The 20,433-nt window shown below is 44.7% G+C and overlaps 1 protein-coding gene across 2 annotated transcripts in view; it reads right to left on the reverse strand.

Moving 5' to 3' along the window:
- smad2 (SMAD family member 2) overlaps positions 1 to 20,433 on the reverse strand; it is a 41,482-nt gene that overhangs the window by 16,721 nt on the left and 4,328 nt on the right. For both annotated transcript variants that reach the window (XM_063209890.1, XM_063209889.1), the window contains exon 4: positions 1,563 to 1,652. In XM_063209890.1, the coding sequence (XP_063065960.1) occupies positions 1,563 to 1,652 (90 nt within the window). The remainder of the gene's footprint in view (positions 1 to 1,562; positions 1,653 to 20,433) is intronic.

Below are 20,433 nucleotides of genomic sequence, written 5' to 3' on the forward strand. Positions count from 1 at the left end.
GGAAGAACCTCCTGACATTCACATTGTCGCCATGGTCCGCAAAGAAAGACCAAGTATCTTTTGGTTCACATCACAAACTAACTTTCTGATTCCGGAACAGTCAGAATTGCGGCATGAACGCTCCAGACGGTTCAAGATACTGTACGGGAACAGGTACCGGCACGGTTCTCTGTTGGCCTTTTTGTACGCCTATGGTGGAGGAACCCTCTAAAAGTTCTGAGGAACCCGAGAGACAGTTTTCTCTAAAGTTCGTCAAAGAATATAGAAACCCAGAGATTCTTTGAGGAACATTCGATTGCTACAATGACAACATTTATATGCAGTTCAGTTTCACATCCCGGTTATGATCAAATTCGGTATAAGGCGTTTATGAGTACACAGTGCGTTACGTCACGCTCTAAATTCTTGGCCATTAGAGAATTCTCTTAATCGTGTAAACTGGACACTATCAAAAAATAGTTCTATGAAAATCCTCGGTAGTCAGGATAAGGTGTTTTCCATGCATCAATATCCCGTTAACTCCAATACTCCAATCAACATCCCCGAATACTCCACCTAGCACATCCCGATTTTTCAATATCTCGAATAAGGGCTTATCCGGATTACTTAAGTCGGGAAAAGGTGTTTATATGTTCAAATACAAATTGGGAATACTTGAATATCCCTACTAAAACCTTTAGGGTTCCTCGAAGTTTGAGGTTTCCTACACGAGCCAACTGATGGTTCTTCAGGGAAGCTTCAAATTGTTACAGAGTACTACAGTCTATCTGAAACTAAACTGTTGCATTTGACAGACAACTGTTCAGCTGTTCATTCATTTACATCATTAACTATGAAGGAAAGGGAGAATGAAAAAACAAAACTGATAATAGGCAAATAGAGACATTCATAAATGTAGAGGCATCTTAAATCAAAATTGACAGGAGAGGGTTAGACAGAAAAGTGAGCGCCCAAGAACAGAAGGAAATAGTAAGAGCAAGTCAGGAATAGGGCAGAATGAGGGCAAGCGAGAAAGAACAAGAGAGCCGTGACAGACACCTGACACAGACTGGGAGACAAGACAGCCAACAGAGAGAAATAGACAGACAGACAGACAGACAGACAGACAGACAGACAGACAGACAGCTAGCTGACGGGAACGAAGCTAAGGAGGAGGAAGAGATGAACAAAACAGGTGGTGGGAAAAGGACAGGAGGAGGAGGAGGAGGAGGAGGGGGAGAAGACTTCTGGGAGGACTCCAAGTTAAGTTACACCCCCAAACACACCCAACCATCACCTCCACCACCACATACACACACATACAAACACACACGTACATACATACACATACATACAGCACGTCCCCACCCCCGTGTGATGTCATCAAAGTGCGCCACAGCCAGCAGAGAGAGTGGGGTGGGGTGGGGTGGGGTTGGGGAGGTGCAGTGGAAGGCAGCAGTGGAAGAGGGGTGAGGGGGGCAGGGTTGGGTAGAGTTGAATTGATTGAGGAGGAGAAGGAGGAGGAGGAGTGAAGAGGAGGAGGAGGAGGAAGAGGAAGAGGAGGAGGAGGATAGGATAGTCACCTGGTTTGGTCAGGGTAGCTGTAAAGGCCTGACGCCTCCCACTGTTCTATCGTACTTGGCGAGCTCAGACCCCACAATTCAGAGCAATTGCTGTGCACAGAAAAGTAAAGGAAAAAAAGAAAAGAAAGAAAAAAAAACAAAGAATAGAACACAAAGAAAAACAAAAAAATGATAAACATGGGGCATGGACTCATTCAAAAATACCATGACGACATAGCATGGGGGGTGGAGTTTTGGGGAGGGTTTGGGGGGGGGGTAGAGGGGGTAGGACGACAAGAGAGGGGGAGGTGGTGTGTGTGATGATGGGTGTGTCCATGCTTCTTTTATGAGAGATGCTCATATCAGCTAGGTCCTTGGGTTTGGTACACACACATACACATTTGACTCTTAAAAACACATATCGACACACAGGCCCTCCACACACAAAAACAGCTTCATCCAAACAGTGACATCCATACAGTGACACATACACACACAAGGCAGTCACACCCAATTACTACACACGTATAACTTGCACACAACGCATCCCCCCACCTCCAATAAAAGAAGCTGTTGAAAATGGAAAGACATTTAAAAAAAAAAAGTCATGACAGAACTGTATACTCAGTGCAACAACGATGGGAAGAAACTCAAAAATTCATTGGATGACAAACAACAGATGGGGTGGTGACATTTATTTGGTGACAGTGTAGACAGTCAGCGCCACTGTTCACAGTGCTTGGGTGACATGGTGGCTGTGACAATGTGGTCATGCAGGATTTGGCTACGAGGGGGATGGGGAGAGGGGAGAAGATGATGTGGGGTGGGATAGGATGTGAGAGGAGGGGGGGGGGGGGGGGGAGGGGGGGGGGGGGGGAGGGGGGGGGGGGGGGGGGATTTGGGCGACATTTGTCCCCATCTTTCAGAAAAAGTCACATTTCAAGCACTCAAACATTGACTGCTCTCTCTCTCTCTCTCTCGCTCTCTCTTGGGCCGCACTTGCTCTCTGGAAAACAACAACATGCATGAAGTGACCATGAGGAAATAACACTGGCGTGACAACAAAACACAAATCTGACGTGACAAAACGATCCAACATCTTTTCTATGTGTGTCTGCCTTGTATCTCGGCAAACTTTGTCACAGGTCACTCAATGATATCAATGACAAACAGAAGCAGGTGCAAAAGCAAATGGTTAACTTTGGACATGACAAAAAACAAGTGATTTGGACATGATAGAAATGGCTACACACACACACACACAAACACACGTGTCTGCTGCAACTCCTGAAAGAATCAAATCTTCAGGTTTCTTTTGTTTCAGACATGTTAAAGGCCAACTTCCGATAAAAAAATAAAGCCAGCTCACTCTGGTTGCTCCGTGCCTGCAGCTCGCCTAGGGGTCGCTGTCGAAAGAGCACAGCCCTGAATGGAGCCTGCACGCCTCCGTTGGCGCCCCTATAGTGCAGTACCACCCGGGGAAGTGGCGACTCTGTTTCCCATTGCATTCTCCCCAAGAACTGGAGGACTGAGCCAATCAGAGACGCGTTTCTTCGAGAGCAGGAGGAGTGAGCCAATCAGAGACGCATTTCCATGAGAAACACGGAACACTCTCTCGTTTCTCCACAAGCCACCTTGCCAGCTTGCAAAAACGTCTTGAAACAAAGCAACCAGAACGTTTTTTAAAACGGGACCAACGCGCAACACATTCAATAACAATTGGGAACACGGCAATATTAATTAAATGACGTTGAGAGGCCATCTTTAACGTTGTTTTTTTAGCTTTTACCTGACATGTTTTGACGGTGAAACTTCCATCTTCATCAAAGAGTCACATGATGCGACTCTGATGAAGATGGAAGTTTCACCGTCGAAACATGTCAGGTAAAAGATTTTATTATAAACTTTTGCACATGTGAAACAAAAGAAACCTGAAGATTTGATATAACTTTAAGACATAATGAATGTCACACAACCTGAAAGAATCATCATGGATTATAGACATGAGGTTGGTCACATGAGGCGAGGTGACAGGGGGGACAGTACAGTGTGTCACACACACACACAGAGACAGAGGCATGTAATGAATGAAAGTCTGCCCCCATGTGACGGAGCCCCTTTGGACACGCACGCACACACGCACACACGCACACACGCGCACACGCGCACACACGCGCACACGCGCACACACGCACACACGCACACACGCACACACGCACACACGCACACACGCACACACGCACACGGCGTCAGTGACATGCTTTTTCAAGGGGTTGTTAACACACTGGCAGCAGGGTCAATTTTTTAACAATCAATGCAAAACAATGGTAATGTGCAGCTTTCGTACTGTAAAATGGTGCGTGTGTGTGTGTGCAGTTCTTGTGTTTTTGCTCTGATACCACTGGTATTGTAATCCCAGGTCTCTTTGATGATTTGCCAGGCCTGGGTGGGTGGACAGCCGACAGTAGGCCACCACCTCCTCACAGGACCAAGACACAAAACAGCAAATCAAGATCAGCCACACAAAAAAACCTGCACAGGTCGACGAAAAAGAAAAAGGCAACTACCAAACCTGAGAAGAAACGTCAGTGGGCCCCCTCCTCACTAGCCTGGGAACTCCCATACTGCCTTTAGTTCTACACAATTGTTTCGATCTGAAAGATTAGGTCTGGTGGCAACCTCCTCACAGGGAGTGCATCTTAATATGGGACCTTGCCTCCTCCACTCGCTTCTAGTCATGATGACATCACTGACAACAGCATTATATTTCAATATCTTGCAAAAGCTCAATTGTAGAGTCTTTTCTCGTTTGCAATTGGGATGGTGAATGAAAAACAGTCCCCCAAAAGTTGTTGTGGCGAAGCTGACAGCTGGGAAACTTTATCGTTTTCTCCACGGAGGAGGGGCCAGGAGGCGGGACGAGGACACAAGCACAAGTGGAGGAGGCAAGGTCACATATTGGGATGCACCCAGGGTGAGAACACAAAACAGCACATCCAAGGGCCTATACTAAGAAGCTGGTTCAGGAGCAAACCAGGTTCAGTTAAGCAGTAAATCATCTGATAGGAGAGCCTGGAGTCCTCATTTTCTTATGGAAATGGGTATTCAAGGCTCTTCTATTAGATGATTTACCTCTTAACGTAACCTGGTTTATTCCTGAACCAGCTTCTTAGTGTAGGCCTGTGATCAGAAAAAAAAAACTAATTTGCACAAGTCAACGAAAAAGAAAAAGTCAACTGCCAGACCTGAGAAGAAACGTCAATGGGGCACCTCAGACGTGGAAGATTCATTTGCGCCTTTATTTCGAGCAGTCCTGAGTGACGCCAAGACGTTAAGAACGTTTTGACATTAAGACATCGTCATCAGAGTCAAAACGACGGCAAACTGGGCCCAGCGGCTGGGCACTGCACTTCTATACCTGCGACTCGGGTTCGATTCCGGCCTGAGGTCATCTGCCGAAACTTCCCCATCTCTCTCCCCACTCATTTCCTGTCACCTCTCTAACTGTCCCGTCACACGTGAAAGCACAAAAGCCGGCCCTGCAGTGGCCAACCGGGAGGGCACTCGTCGACCATGCGGCCGACCTGGGTTCCATTCCCGGCCAGGGTTATTTGCAGACCCTTCCCCGTCTCTCTCTCCCCATTCACTTCCTATTCACCTCTCACACTATTCCATCATCAATAAAGTCGTAAAAGACCAAACAAATATCTTTAAAAAAAAAAAAAGAAATCACAAAAGCCCCAAAAAATAGATTTAAAAAAATAAAATAAAAAAGATCACAAACTGTGCAACGAGAACATGGTCAGGAGTGGTATTCTTTTGTATCCGCTTGTGCGTGGGGGTGGAGGTGATCATAGACAGCGTGATCTGTGTGCATTGCCACACTACATGCCTCAACTGGGCAGGGATCCTCCAAGACACCCAGCTCAGCTCAGAGGGCTCATTCCATTAAGATTACATTATAACTAATGCACAATAAATAGCTCTCATTCTTCATACATTCAGGGAAGAATATTAAATAAAATAAAAATAAATTAATTAAAAAAAACCTTACTGTACACTGAAGAGGTACACAACCCTTGACGGGTTGCTGCTGGCTACAGACAAGACCAATACAAATACCAATACAGTGACCATTACAATAACAGAAGAAAATGGTATGGGGTGGTTTCCATTGCTAAAAATATGAATCTTCCTTGACCAAAGGCCAAAAGGGTCAGAAATACTCTGCAAAACATTGGCTTATTCAAGCTTATTTTGTCTTTCATTAAATGCAAAGCTAACTTTAACAAAATGGGTCACACTTAAGTACAGGTCCCGGAGGACCTGTAGCGCAGGGTATGTTTAAAGGTGAACTCATTTTCATTGTATTGGCACAGTGGCTGGCTACAAAATAATAGCAAAAACTTGAGAAAGGCCACACTAGCCGAAACGTTGCTTGTTTAATAAAATTCAGCATGGTGGACAAGAGTGTGCGGTATCTTCCCTTCTGAAGTCTACAAAATAATAGCAACCATAAGCTGTGATTCTGCACTAATCTCTGCCTTGATGCTTTCTGTGCAGGTTGCAATACAGTGTCTGCATATGCCAACATGGCAGGAAACAGCAACCAGACACCAAGACAGACAGACAAAGCAAAAAAAAAAAGAGACTCGTCCAAGACAGAAGAAAGAAGTGAAACAGTCCCAGTTCATTAAGGACAGGGACAGATCACTAGTCTTGGCAGTTTTTTTTTTAACTTGCCCAACACAAAACACACACAGAGACTTGAAGTAATCCATGTTACTCTCCGATCAGATGAACACTGCTCCAAAATATAATTCATTTTGGCATATATTAACACACTAAATCTCTCTAAAAAAAAGACCAACTTCAGTGTTTCCCACAGAAATTTTGGAAACTATGGGGGCAGCCGGGGTTTATTTTGTCCGGGGGGGGGGGGGGTCTTCTCACACAGGGCTTTTTTTTTGGGGGGGGGGGGTATTCTTGCAGCGTATGCAAAACGGTAAAACAATGACTACAGTATGACATTGGCGCATGGAGAAACTGTAGGCCTGGGCCTATATTTCAGCCATTTATATTTTGAGAAATAAGGCTACATAAGATTTTACCCATGACTTGTATAATAGTAGTACATTGTCATTGTCAAAAAATGCAGTACAGTGAATAATTTCTGTTTACAACACAGTTTCATTCGTCCCTCATGCAGGGGTCTGGGAAACAATAATAAAACAAAATAGGAGCAGAGATAAGAATTTAAGAGCACTGTGAAATTGTTAACGCATAGACAAAAAGGGTCTTAGAGGGTAGGCTATGCCTTTTCCCCCACACATATCTGTAGGCGTACACATTCTACATGAGGGGTGCTGGTCACAGGGCCAGTTTTTTCCAAATTCCTCCCATTAAAAGGGCTGAACAACATATTACACATTTATGTCTATATTCACATTCATTACACATTAATTTCTATATGCAGCCCGATGTCTCCTCTGCTGTGTCAATGAAGGTCTGTCACCAAACTCATTACAACTGTAAAACAAAGCCTAGGGAGTGTTAGTAAACTCATCCCAACTGTCCCTGCTCTGAAGGTTTTTTATATTGCTCCCAAACCCAAGTAAACTACAACAACTTGACTAGGCTTTTGATCCCTGTCTTTCAAGCACTTGTGGTTCTCTCTATAGCAGGGGTGCCCAACCTTTTTTTAACCAAGATCTACTTTTGAAGTTGATGGTCTGCCGTGATCTACCAAGTCAAATTCAAGGATGTCAGTATGAAAATTTAAGACCACCATTTATTAATCACCATTATTATGAACAAAATGTTTTCAGTAGGCTACTATGGCCGTATCTTTTCAGTGTGTTTTTAAAGTGTGTTGAATAGCCTATCTTTACAAAGCAATGCAGCACTGATAGTATGCAGAGATAATTTCAGTCATACACAAGTCATAAACAACTGAAACAATTTCAAAATGATAAACATTTGGTATATAAAAGGCACATAGGCCCTATTTCTAAAATATGATGAAGCATTATCATGCCTTCAGTGGTATAGGCTACAAATTAAAAGGGCTCAGAAATTCACCATTTGTTATGGGTAAATAGTAGGCTACTATGAGAGAGAGAGAGAGAGAGAGAGAGAGAGAGAGAGAGAGAGAGAGAGAGAGAGCAATGAGAGAACTCATTGGATTGGTTAACACCCCTGTTAAGTGTGACTTCTTCTATGAAGGTTTTTTTTCAGCTCTCTGGGACAGTAGCACAGCAAAGGCTTTCTATTGTGAGTTTGGCCAATCGTTTTGTCCACAACTGAAGCAAGAAACAGCACAAATTGAAGTGAATTCCATACATGTCAACAACTAACATTTCCCTTACACGCGGCACGCGATGTAAACGCAGTTAGCGATGATGCATGCGAATAGCGATTTGGACGAAGATCCTCGCATATCGGCGTGTCATAACGCATCGTTGCGCACATGTTCTGTTACTCACCCGATGTTACACGTGTGCACACATGAATCAACTGTAATACCCTTACGGTCACTTCCTAATGCTTTCCCGTCATTCTGTGTTCTGTCAAAATCGTAATTCAAATCGTTTTTTAACAAAAACGGATATCGTTAAAAAATAAAAATAAAAAATAAAGTAATTTTTTTTTTTTTTTTTTTTTTTTTTTTTTACATTTTCGTAATAGTTTAATTTCGCCATAGTTTCCTCAATGTATGGGAAACACTGAACTTACACTACAGATATCAAAAACACAGAAAACAGCATAGACACAACTTCATTATAAAATCGACTAAGTTTGGACAAAACATCTTCTTGAATCTTGAATTACTCACTCAATGGGTCTTGGCTCATACACAGATGCCCACTAAAGCCCAAGCAATACCACCAGGGCTTGACACTGGCACCTGCCAAGTGCCAACCGACCTGATGCAGGTAAAACTAGGCTGTGGCTAGTAACAATTTCGGTTTAACTAGCCACTTTGACAGATAACCTATTCTTTGGTGTGACAAATCACAGTAGTTCCACCAATTGTATTTAAATGCAAGAATATTCTAAAGAACAAAACTCTGGCTAGCAGGAAGGCTAAATGGCCAGTGACTCTGGAAAACTACTAGCCATAGTAGTTAACATCAAGCCCTGAATACCACCCATTATCCGAGAACATTCAAATCATTCATTCACTTGATTGCCATACTTTCCAAACCGAGAAATACTTCACCAAAAGGATGGGGAACAAGAACGTTAATCACGACCCCTCGAGTCTGCGGCCAGATGTCTGGTCATTATGCGATGTGAAAAGGAGTTTAATGAACCATGAATCATATGCCGCTCCCAATTAACAGATAGTGACCCAACACCTCGGAGGCTACAATGCACAACTGTGCTCCTCCAGACAGTTGAACAGCACAATGACAGTGGCTTCCCTTGCTGATGACCAATCCATCGCGGACCAAGAAGTGTCATCAACAACATTAGGATTCTAACCACATCTGCACTTTTCAAAGACTGTAGTACATGCTGCTAACAGCTCAAACTTCCAATGCCCACACCACAGTTCTGTAGTCATGTTTTGCCCGGTCATCGTCAAAGAACCACTACGTATTTATTTGTGAATGTGTGTGTGTGTGGAGAAATTCTATTATATAGAGGATTCCCGGATCTCCAAAATTGTAGGTATCGTTTGTGTGTGTGTGTGTGTGTGTGTGTGTGTGTGTGTGTGTGTGTGTGTGTGTGTGTGTGCGCACACAAACTACAATCTGTTGTCCGACCAAGAGCCTCTGCCACCACCCTTCTCTTCTCTTCTCAGCCCAGCGCAGCGCAGCCCAGCACCAGGCGTCTGATAAGAGCAGCTGATAAGGACATTACTCCTTCCAACCCCGGAGTCTTCGGCCCCAGTCTGCTCGTCTCTTCCTTCAGCCTCAGCCTATAGTCTACCTCCCTCGGCCCTTCCCCCAAAACACAAACACGCTCTCCTTCCTTCACCCTGCTGTTAGTGAAAGCTCTCTGCACATACACAGTAGACACGCGCGCACACGCACACACACACACACACAACTAAGTTAAAAAAAACTTCAGAGATGTGAGTTTCATCCTTCACCTCGGGGTATCTTAGGATCAGAGGAGTAGCTAAACCCTACCACTCCACCCCACCCAACCCCACACACACCAAAAAGAGAACCATATGTCTGCACCTAATAACCTGGCCGCATGCCCCCCCCCCTCTTCATGACAATGGGCTCGATGGGAGGGAGACAGAGAGACCGAGAGGAACTGAGGGACAGGGTTGCCAGATGAGAGTGATGATTATGTCCAGCCCAAAAAAAAATACTCAAAACTTGCCTGGAAGCACTAAATCCCACCCAATTTGAAGTCAATTTTATTGATTTCCATGGCCATACCTGTGCAGAAAAAAACGGCCCAAATGCCCGTTTTTACCCGCAGATGGCCATCCTTGGCAGCCCAATTGGGAGGGAAACAGCCCAATCTGGCAAAACTGGAGAACGGGCGGGAAGAACGGAGGGAGCAGCACTACACTGCAATTACGCCGCGTCTCATCTCATCTCGCCTCGCTACCGTGTTCTGTCCAGGGCCGGGCCCCCCTCTGTGGCACTGCCAGCCGCCTAATCCCATAAGAGCAGCACCTCTGCTCATAACACTGCACCTAGATGTCTTGCTTATTATCCAATATGCCTTGTTAACTTATTATTTAATGTTGCTTCTGTTACCTTGTGTTGGACATTGCTGTCAAGTGTTGCAACTGTACACTGCACCTTGATATCTTGTTTAATTTCTGCTACTTTTTAAAGCATCGTCCTCTTCTTTACTCTGTGTAGGACAATGCTATCCGTGTTGCAACTGTACACTGTCCCTTACCCTGTCCTTGCTTCAATTGCTCCTTGTAAGTCGCTTTGAACAAAGGCGTCTGCTAAATGCTAATGCAATGTACTAATGTAACACCAAACCACGGGGGCACTGTGGCGTGGTGCAGCGCACTAAAGCTAGATTTATGCTTCGCTCGCATAGAATCTGCGTCCGTCCGTTTTCTGTCTATGCGAGTCCACGCCCCCCTCTCAGAGGCTCTGCGCCCGTCGTCTAGCGCCTCGAAAAAATTCTAACTATCCGTCGGACGGACGCGGAGTACGCAGACAAAAAGGCACTATGATTGGTCGTCTCGCTACTTCCTTGTTCTGTTCTTGTGGCAGCGCAATGCCAGTAGTTTGCGAGAGCAGAGCTGTATTCTGTTAAAAACTTTATTAATGCCTTGTGTGTAAATGTGTGCAAATACACGAAGCTACAAGCTAAGTAACAAACAATGCATCAGTTGAACACTCGTGGCACAATGCCTGCGGTTTTACTACCGCTTCCTCCACCGAAAGCAAACACACATCGGCAGAATCAACTGTCTTTACATGCTTGCATTTTCTGCTCGTGAAAACAGACTGGGTATGTCAAATAATGATACCACTGCATTGCCTTTGCAATTTGTGTGAAAATACCTAGCTAACCGGGATAGAAAGCAACATTGCTTAATAATGACCGCAGTGCTTACAATGTAGTGAAAGTAGCCTAATCACGCAATTTCAAATGTGGCTCGCGACGAGACCTCGGACCTCGCAGAACTCGCAGATGCATGAATACAATGTTGGTTCGTGGCCACTCCCACGCGACTTTTCACGCTCGCAGTTGCTTAAGTCTAATCTGACCTTAAGCCCAACACTTAGGGCTTGCATCTTGCCCATGGGGACCCAGGTTTGAATCCAGTATGGAAGTCATTTCCCCATCCCATCCCATATATCTCTCCCACTGCCCAGTTTTACAAAAATGTCAAAAAATTACAAAAAGCCAGACCACGCCTTCACAGCAAGCCAGCTCCATCACACCCATTGCACAAATTGCAGAAGTCTCCACAGACAAAAGCCAAACCAAGGTTGCAAGGCTTACCTGCTTTTAAATACTGGACTCCCTCTACCCATTACTAGCACAAATCAGTCAACGATTTTGATACAGTTGGTGGCAGTTGTTCTGTTTGAGTACCTGGGGACAACTTTGACTTGGTACTCAACTTCTAAACTAATGGGTCAGGGCAGCAGTACGGGCAGAGAGAGTAGAGAGAGAGAGAGGTTCCATTGGCCCATTGTTTCCGGGTTCTATTATTGGGGGGGAAATCCCCCTTTAGGCAGGCCTAGGCAGACCTGAGGACTGTTCTATTCAATGCTAGGAGCATTATGACACGCCCTTTTAGGCAGACCGGAACCTGGTCACATTAGGTGCCCATAGCAACCTATTATGTTAGCATATCTCTATATACTTAAAGAATCTCTGGTACGGGAGTGGGCCCCATATCAGACCAGATATCCTGGCCTTCTGTCCTTCCCAGGGCCTGCTTATCGTCACTGGCGAGTCTCCATCGCACACACATATCAGTCTCACCCCTTTCTGTCTCCTCGCCCTCTTGGCATGTTACGCTAGCCAGGCTGCGAACCTCCTAGTGACACAACACCTTCACTGTTGCTTTTAGTCAGGCCAGGAACAATACAAAAATACAGTAGTTTCTGAGCTCCAGAAAAATCGGGAACTCCTTCCACTTTGTCAGGAAGCAAACCAGTAGCAAAACCAAGGGAGGTGGGTCACCCATGCCGTTTGGGAAATGTTAATTGTTATGCTCTTGGTCAGAAAAAGTCTCAAAGTCGATGATAATCAGGCTAATGTTGCTCTACAAGAGCCTTAAAGGTCTAAAGTTTCAACTCACATGGTGGCATGGACATAATACATTATGCTCAGAACATTATCCAGAGAGGACATACAGACATGTCTTACTTCTTAGTAACTTAATACAGCAAAGTGCCATTATTCAGATCCAGTCATAAGTACTATGCAGCGAGGCATTCTCACAGCTCGGCGGATGACTAATTTAGCTCGTCATATAGGATGTATGGACAAGATGACTAACTATGCTAGCGCAGCCGGCAAGATGTTCTGTTTCATTGGAACACAGAAGTTAGTCTGAACATAAGCGGTCAATCAAAACTACAAGAACACTTGACTAGGAAGATCTTCCATCAAACACAGTTGCAGCCATCCATCCTCACCTAGTCTGTACATCTGTACACTGTTCTTTAGTCATTTTTGGGCTCTTGCATCTTAAATATTCAGCTAGATCAGTGAGCGAGAATGGCAATGAATGGGAGAGAAAGATGTGGTGAGATTGTATTGGCATCAACCTCAAGCTGGAACACCGCACGACCTCACCGAATCATGTCACCCCTACACACAAATTATTATATCCCCGAAACGCGGAGCGTCGGGGATGTAATGGTTTTGCGTGCACCGCCGCCGCCGCCGCGTCCGCCGCCGCCGCGTAAGGTCTTTCGTGTTAACGCGATAACTTTTGAACGGATGTTTGGATTTGTCCCAGATTTGGTGTGTGAATGCTCTAGGGCAGGTTCATGAACTGATTCGAGTTTGGAGGTCAACAATTTCAAGATGGCCGAATTCAAGATGGCCGAATTTTTGTTTGGCCCATTACTTCTGAGCGGGTGGATGGATTTGTCCCAGATTTGGTGTGTGAATGCTCTAGGGTGGGTTCATGAACTGATTAGAGTTTGAAGGTTAACACTTTCAAGATGGCCGAATTCAAGATGGCCGAATTTTTGTTTGGTCCATAACTTCTGACCGGGTGGATGGATTTGTCCCAGATTTGGTGTGTGAATGTTCTAGGGTAGGTTCATGAACTGATTCGAGTTTGGAGGTCAACAATTTCAAGATGACCGAATTCAAGATGGCCGAATTTTTGTTTGGCCCATTACTTCTGACCGGGTGGATGGATTTGTCCCAGATTTGGTGTGTGAATGCTCTAGGGTGGGTTCATGAACTGATTACAGTTTGGAGGTTAACACTTTCAAGATGGCCGAATTCAAGATGGCCGAATTTTTGTTTGGTCCATAACTTCTGACCGGGTGGATGGATTTGTCCCAGATTTGGTGTGTGAATGTTCTAGGGTAGGTTCATGAACTGATTCGAGTTTGGAGGTCAACAATTTCAAGATGGCCGATTTTTTGTTTGGCCCATTACTTCTGACCGGGTGGATGGATTTGTCCCAGATTTGGTGTGTGAATGCTCTAGGGTGGGTTCATGAACTGATTACAGTTTGGAGGTTAACACTTTCAAGATGGCCGAATTCAAGATGGCCGAATTTTTCTTTGGTCCATAACTTCTGACCGGGTGGATGGATTTGTCCCAGATTTGGTGTGTGTGAATGCTCTAGGGTAGGTTCATGAAGTGATTCGAGTTTGGAGGTCAACAATTTCAAGATGGCCGAATTCAAGATGGCCGAATTTTTGTTTGGCCCATTACTTCTGACCGGGTGGATGGATTTGTCCCAGATTTGGTGTGTGAATGCTTCAGGGTAGGTTCATGAACTGATTCGAGTTTGGAGGTCAACACTTTCAAAATGGTGGAATTTTTATTTGGCCCATAACTTCTGACTGGGTGGATTGATTTGACCGGTAACTCCTTAATTTAATGGTTCACCATTTCAGTGAATCTACCATATCAGGTAGGCCTACAGTGTAATAACCAGTGTAACAATATTTAATACCATGTAATACTAGTGTAATACCAGTGTAAAAATAGGCAATACCAGGTACAGTGTAATAACCAGTGTAACAATATGTAATACCATGTAATACTAGTGTAATACCAGCGTACAAATATGCAATACCATGTAATACCACTTACACACAAATAGCCTACATGATATAAACATAAATTGGTACATGGTGTCACACTGGTATGACGTGGTATTAAATATTGTTACACTGGTTATTACACTGTACCTAATGTGGTATATCCACTGTAATAGTGAACCATTAAAACAGTGTTACCATTTGCCCCATTTTTTTCCTTCATTTTCACAATAGTCATTTGGTTTTAAGCCTATGCACGTCATTGATCTATGTATAGATATTAAATATATTTATTTTATATTTTGTATTTATCATAAACGTTCATGAAAAGGTGGACGGGAGTGGTAGGAATGATTGGGGACTGGAAGCGTCGCGTTTCGGGGATATACCTTAAGCAGTCGAAGGCGACTGCACAGGCAGTCTAGTTTAACCTGTTAAGACATAGCGTTATAAATTTGCTGTTACCAGAATGGCAATGAACAAGTCGTAGTGCATTAAGGCTTTGTGTTCTGTATAGTATTGTAGTACTATGGTAGTTGCTAACTTTTCAATGTTTATTACCACGTGCCACTGGAGGTAAGGCGTGCATTAAGGGGCTTAAGTAAACCAAAAAGTTCTGAAATCCAATATTGTGTTAAGATGTGGCACGAGAAGATGAGCGTTCTCACGCTTTGCCCCCCGTCTTCAGGCTGGGCAGAGATAATCTATCGGAAGGGTCAGATAACGAGCCAAGCTGATAGCAGGTCCTGGCTTCCAGAACCTCCGAGCGGAAGCCACACTTCCACAGATAAGTATTTGTTTGTCTTACTTTAAAAAGACGACACAGCAGAACTGAGGAAGGAGAAGAAGTGGGGCAGCTTGGTATTTTAAATGCCACTTTAGGTTTTGACAAGGCCTTGGAGAGACCTGCGGGTTCAAGGAGTTTTGGTGTTCTCTAATGGTCCATCTCATATGCAATCAGAGATGCCATTCTTTGGGGGCATCAATAAGCAGCCTACTATGGACATGTAAGAGAGCCCTTGCCAAGACCACATCCTCTCCTCATTTCAAGGGGTGTTGGTTAAACTCAAAGAAATTCAATCTCTTTGTTTGGAATACAATTACAAACCAAATTCATTTCACCCATGGTGACTATTCTTCCCTGACACGACACCATGTCATGCTATTCAATACAGTATTGTGATCCAACACTACAATTCCAAAATGGTGTCATCAGGACATTCGATGCAAGATAACGCCATTTCATGATGAAATTAAAGAGGTGGCACTCATTTTTGCTTTCTCAGCACAAATCAACAGCTGATATTTCAAAACAGAACTAACTAATAAGCTTTACCTACAAGACAAGATTTCATACAGAAGGCTGTCGTTAAAACCTAAAACCATTTTTGTAACCGATTCTGTCTGAGAAACATCGAGATAAATGTACATTTGGGGGAAAAAAGAATAACTGGAGGGAAAAAAACAGACAAAGCTTTTTGATAAGAACTTGAACTGCTCCCTATCATACATGTTTGTCAGGAACTTAAATTATGTAAAGAAATTTAGTTTGGCCTGCACCACAGAGCTCAAGCAGTTACGCAAATATCTTTTGGTTAACAGCCTTGAGTTGTACACACTGTAGGAATCCCTGAATGAATATGAGAGAGAGAGAGAGAGAGAGAGAGAGAGAGAGAGAGAGAGAGAGAGAGAGAGAGAGAGAGAGAGAGAGAGACAGAGAGAGAGAGAGAGAGACAGAGAGAGAGACAGAGAGAGACAGAGAGAGAGACAGAGAGAGAGAGAGAGAGCCAAAGACAGGGAGAAGTTCAAACGGTGATAACAAATGTTTTGAGGTATCTCAATAATCTATTACAAAACGTGGGAAACAAATTCTCGATTCCGTCACACTCCCAGCCACTGGCCAAGGCCGGCTGTCTGATTACGGCCGAGAGAAAGAGAAAGCCCTTCGACTGAAAGCTTTCCCACCCTTCCAGATCAACCCTGACGAAGAGACGAGACAAGACAAGACATTGGTCTGGTAGGCTAGCGTAACCTAGACTCAGCAAGGGTTGGCGTGACCCTGACAGAGAGCACCTCTAATCATCAGAGTACAAAACGCACACAGCACAGCACGGCACACCACACGAGCGTCACAGTACAGTCACCAGTGACGCATTTTCTGTGCGGAGACGGGGCAGGCGAGCAGGGGTGCCGACAGGGGGGGGGGGGGGCAGTTGTCCTGGGGCTTAGGGAAAGAGGGGGCACAGAATTGAGTCCTCATTACATTGTATCTATTGGGCTGGCGGAGCCTTTCAGATGACTTTGTCCTGGGCCCAGCCAAACCTGTCAGCGCCCCTGCAGACGAGTGCTCTATGGATTTCTGGGGGTTGTTAAAATGAACTAGAAACATCTTGCCTTGACCACTGGCAGAGATGGCATTCTGACTTGGACTCCCGTGTTTCCCCCATTTTCTGTGCCTTTCAACACTGTCTGTTATTCCTCCGTCAAATAAGTAGTGTGTGACTTTTTGTGTGTGTGTGTGTGTGTCTTAAGGATATAACAGCGTCTCGGAAGCCCCACAGGTCCGAGTTCGAGACCCAAACTGGTGCAAGATGTGCAGTGCACACACTCGCTCTCTCTCACACACACACAAAAACATGATGACAACCTCGCATCTGGCTTCAATGACTGTGAAAGGCACAAGTATGTGGCCGTGTAGTTTTTTTTTGCTTGCCTCAAACGATAACCAACTTCTTTACCTCCATCCCAGACACTGATTAGGAAGCAGAACAATCCTCTCCAATTGAAAACATTCATTCGGCAGCAGTAACAACAAAAACAAACAGCAAAAAAGGCCCAACTTGCAGGCGCAGTGTGTGATTGGTTCAAGCAACTGAAATTAGTAAACGGCACATAGTGAGCGATATGTACGCCTACATCATATAACTGACAATATAATGCATTACATAGTGACGTCATAATTTTAAACCAGGAAATGGTGTTTAGGTGGACTGTGTGTGACTACGTCTACATGCCTATATGCATTGAGTTGCCACCATGTAAATGGCTGATCAGAAATTTGTGTCAACGAACAGTTGGAAAGGTGTGTGTGTGTGTGTGTGTGTGTGTGTGTGTGTGTGTGTGTGTGTGTGTGTGTGTGTGTGTGTGTGTGTGTACACTAGCTGGCTGAGATTGTGATTGCATGCGCAAAGGCACATTTGACATAAGCCCAATTCACCACACTGAGCTGTTTCATAAGCTTTTAAAAAGAGATTTATACAGATTTTATAGGCTTCTCCGATCTTTTCATATGGAAGAATGTCTTACATACACTCACTAACCACTTTATTAGACACACCTTTCCAACTGTTCATTGACGCAAATTTCTGATCAGCCAATCACAGGGTGGCAACTCAATGCATTTAGGCGCAGAGAGACACATAGTCGAGATGATCTGATGCAGTTCAAACCAATCATCAGAATGGGGAATAAAGGTTGTTTAAATTACTTTGAACATAGTATGGCTGTTGGTGCCAGACATGCTTGGTTAGAGTGTTTCAGAAACCACTGTTCTATTTGGAATGGTCCAAAATAAAAAAGAAAAAAATATGCAGAGAGCGGCAGTTCTGTGGGCAAAAATGCCTCGTTGATGCCAGAGGTCAGAGGAGAATGGCCAGACTGGTTTGAGCTGATATACAAAGGCAACATTAAGTCAAATAACCACTCGTTACAACCAAGGTGTGCATAACAATCTCTGAACACACTCCACATCACACCTTGAGATAGATGTGCCGCCGCAGCAGCAGAAGACCACATCAAGTTAGCCAGGCCGTGCCCTCCTATAGCGCATTCAGGCCGACTGAGAACCGTGCTGGAGCCCGTTCCCGCACCTAATCGTGAACCGACCGTCGTGTTCACGCCACAGATATTTGCGTTCGCGAACCGGAAAATTGGTTCGCAATGCGAACCGCAAAATACTAGGTTTTTCTCTGCGAACCGTGACGACAGCGTGGTCATCAGCAGGTTCATCCGGGTAACACAGTCACTTGCGGAAAAAGTTCAGAGCCCGGTATGAACACTGGCAGTTCGCAGACAAACACTTTAGTGCCGAACGTAACTGGTGCGAGCACCGACACCGGCTCCGTTCTGGTCGGCCTGAAAGCCATACTAGTGACGAAACAGTTTCAGCGTTGCTACCAGTCAGGTCAAGAGTCAATGCAAGTACTTTCTGAGTTCCCGCAAATACGGGAACTCCTCCCTCTTTGTTGGGAAACAAACAATCATTAGCAAACCAAGGGAGGCCGTTTGAGAAATGCTGTTTGGGAAATGTTCATTGTTATGTTCTTGGTCAGACCAAGCCTCAAAGATATTTGAAAGTTGATGATAATCAGGCTACAAAGTGCCACTCCTGTCAGCTAAGAACAGGAAAACGAGGCAACAATTTGCACAAGCTCAGGATGGGGAAAATGTGTGCCTGGTCTGATGTGCCTTGATAATGTCTGCAACACCCAGGTGGAAAAGTCAGAAGTTGGCGTCAACAACATGAAAACATGAATCCAACCGGCCTTGCATCAACAGTTCCGGCTGGTGGTATAATGACGTGGGGATATTTTCTTCCTACAATTTGGGCCCCTTAGTACCAATTGATGTTTGTTGGCCTACCCGAGTATTTTTGCCGGCAGTTAAGACCATTCTGAAGACAGAAGGGGGTCCAACCCAGCACCTAATTAAGTGGCCGGTGAGTGTACGTGTTTACACATATGCCACCATTCACCATGTTTTTGTGATGCAGCCAAATATGCCCGTCCTAATCTTCATTGTCAATGGGCCTATGATGCGCACATCCTTCTCTGATGTCTAAATTCTAATGCATCTCAGCAAAACATCACATCAATAAAAGATGTATGGGCTGCTCTGTGAGGATCCATTTTCCTAATGGAACAAATGGAAGGGAAAAAAAAAACCTCGCTCACTAACCTGCCAACAAACGTACTAGTGTGTACTCATTTCTGGTAAGCCCACCCGCCAATCTTCCTCTCCTGTGAACGTTGACCTGGTGCAACATTCATCCAGTTTCCCCTGCGGTGGGTTTCACTTCTGCCCTTGTGGAGAGATGGTGGTGAGGGATGGGGGGTGGAGCACCCAGTGGATATTGCCATACGCCACCCCAGTACGAGTACATACTTCCTCAAATCCTACCACTGTTACAGTGACCACACCGCCCTGGCCACCAGGAGAGAGGGATTTCCAACCACACACACGGCACAAGATTAGAAGCATTTATATTTCAGCAGTGCGGTGGCGTGGCACATCATCTGGAAGCCATGACGTCATTTGTTTTGAGTGTAATTTGATAAGGGACGGCAGGCATCACTTTGGGGACCAAAAAAAAGTGACGATGGCAACAATTAGAGATACAGAGGTCTTCGATCACACTAAAAAAATCCTCTCCCCATGATGCCACATGTTATTACACATTACATTGCATTGCACTTAAAGCTGACACCGTTGTCTAAAACCACTTCGTTTTTACAGGTTATTGATCAATGTGGGGTTAGGGGCCTTTCTAAAGGGCATGGATGACATGGATGAAAGTATACGGACACATTCTTCCTTCTGGTAATGGAGGGATACGAACCTGCAACCCTCTCATTAAACTGTGGACTCGACTCCCTGACCATTCACACTCTGAAGGGCATCCCTACACGATGAGTGGAAGCAATTCTGCCATAGGTGGCCAGAGACTCAATCATCATTTGTGTCTAGAATAATGAGAGGATTTAATCCAGGGGTGGGGAACCTTTTCATTCGAGGGGCCACTTCAAATTCATTCGAGGGGCGTACTATGAAAAGAATCCAGGATTTCTACCTGCACTTTAGGCCTAAATTGAAGGCAGCCACCTTTAAAACAGACCCCACCTTCTGTAGGTCCCCTGAATATAACTTCATTGTATTGCAAATGTATTTTCAAAGATTCCTTAACAAAATATGCCATACCTCATGTGAAGCTGCATAACATTAAAATTACATCAGGGGCCGGATTAAACGGCATCAAGGGCCGCAAACATCCCTCGAGACATAGGCTCCTCATACATCGGAGGACATTTACGGCCCTCGGATGAATTTGAAGTGGCCCTTCGAATGAAAAAGGTTCCCCATGCCTGATTTAAGCAAACAAATCAATCTGAGAGAAACATGCATGACTTGGGCATTGACGGCTTGAT

The sequence above is a fragment of the Engraulis encrasicolus genome, chromosome 11 (assembly GCF_034702125.1).
Source record: "Engraulis encrasicolus isolate BLACKSEA-1 chromosome 11, IST_EnEncr_1.0, whole genome shotgun sequence".
In the NCBI taxonomy this organism is placed as follows: Eukaryota; Metazoa; Chordata; class Actinopteri; order Clupeiformes; family Engraulidae; genus Engraulis; species Engraulis encrasicolus.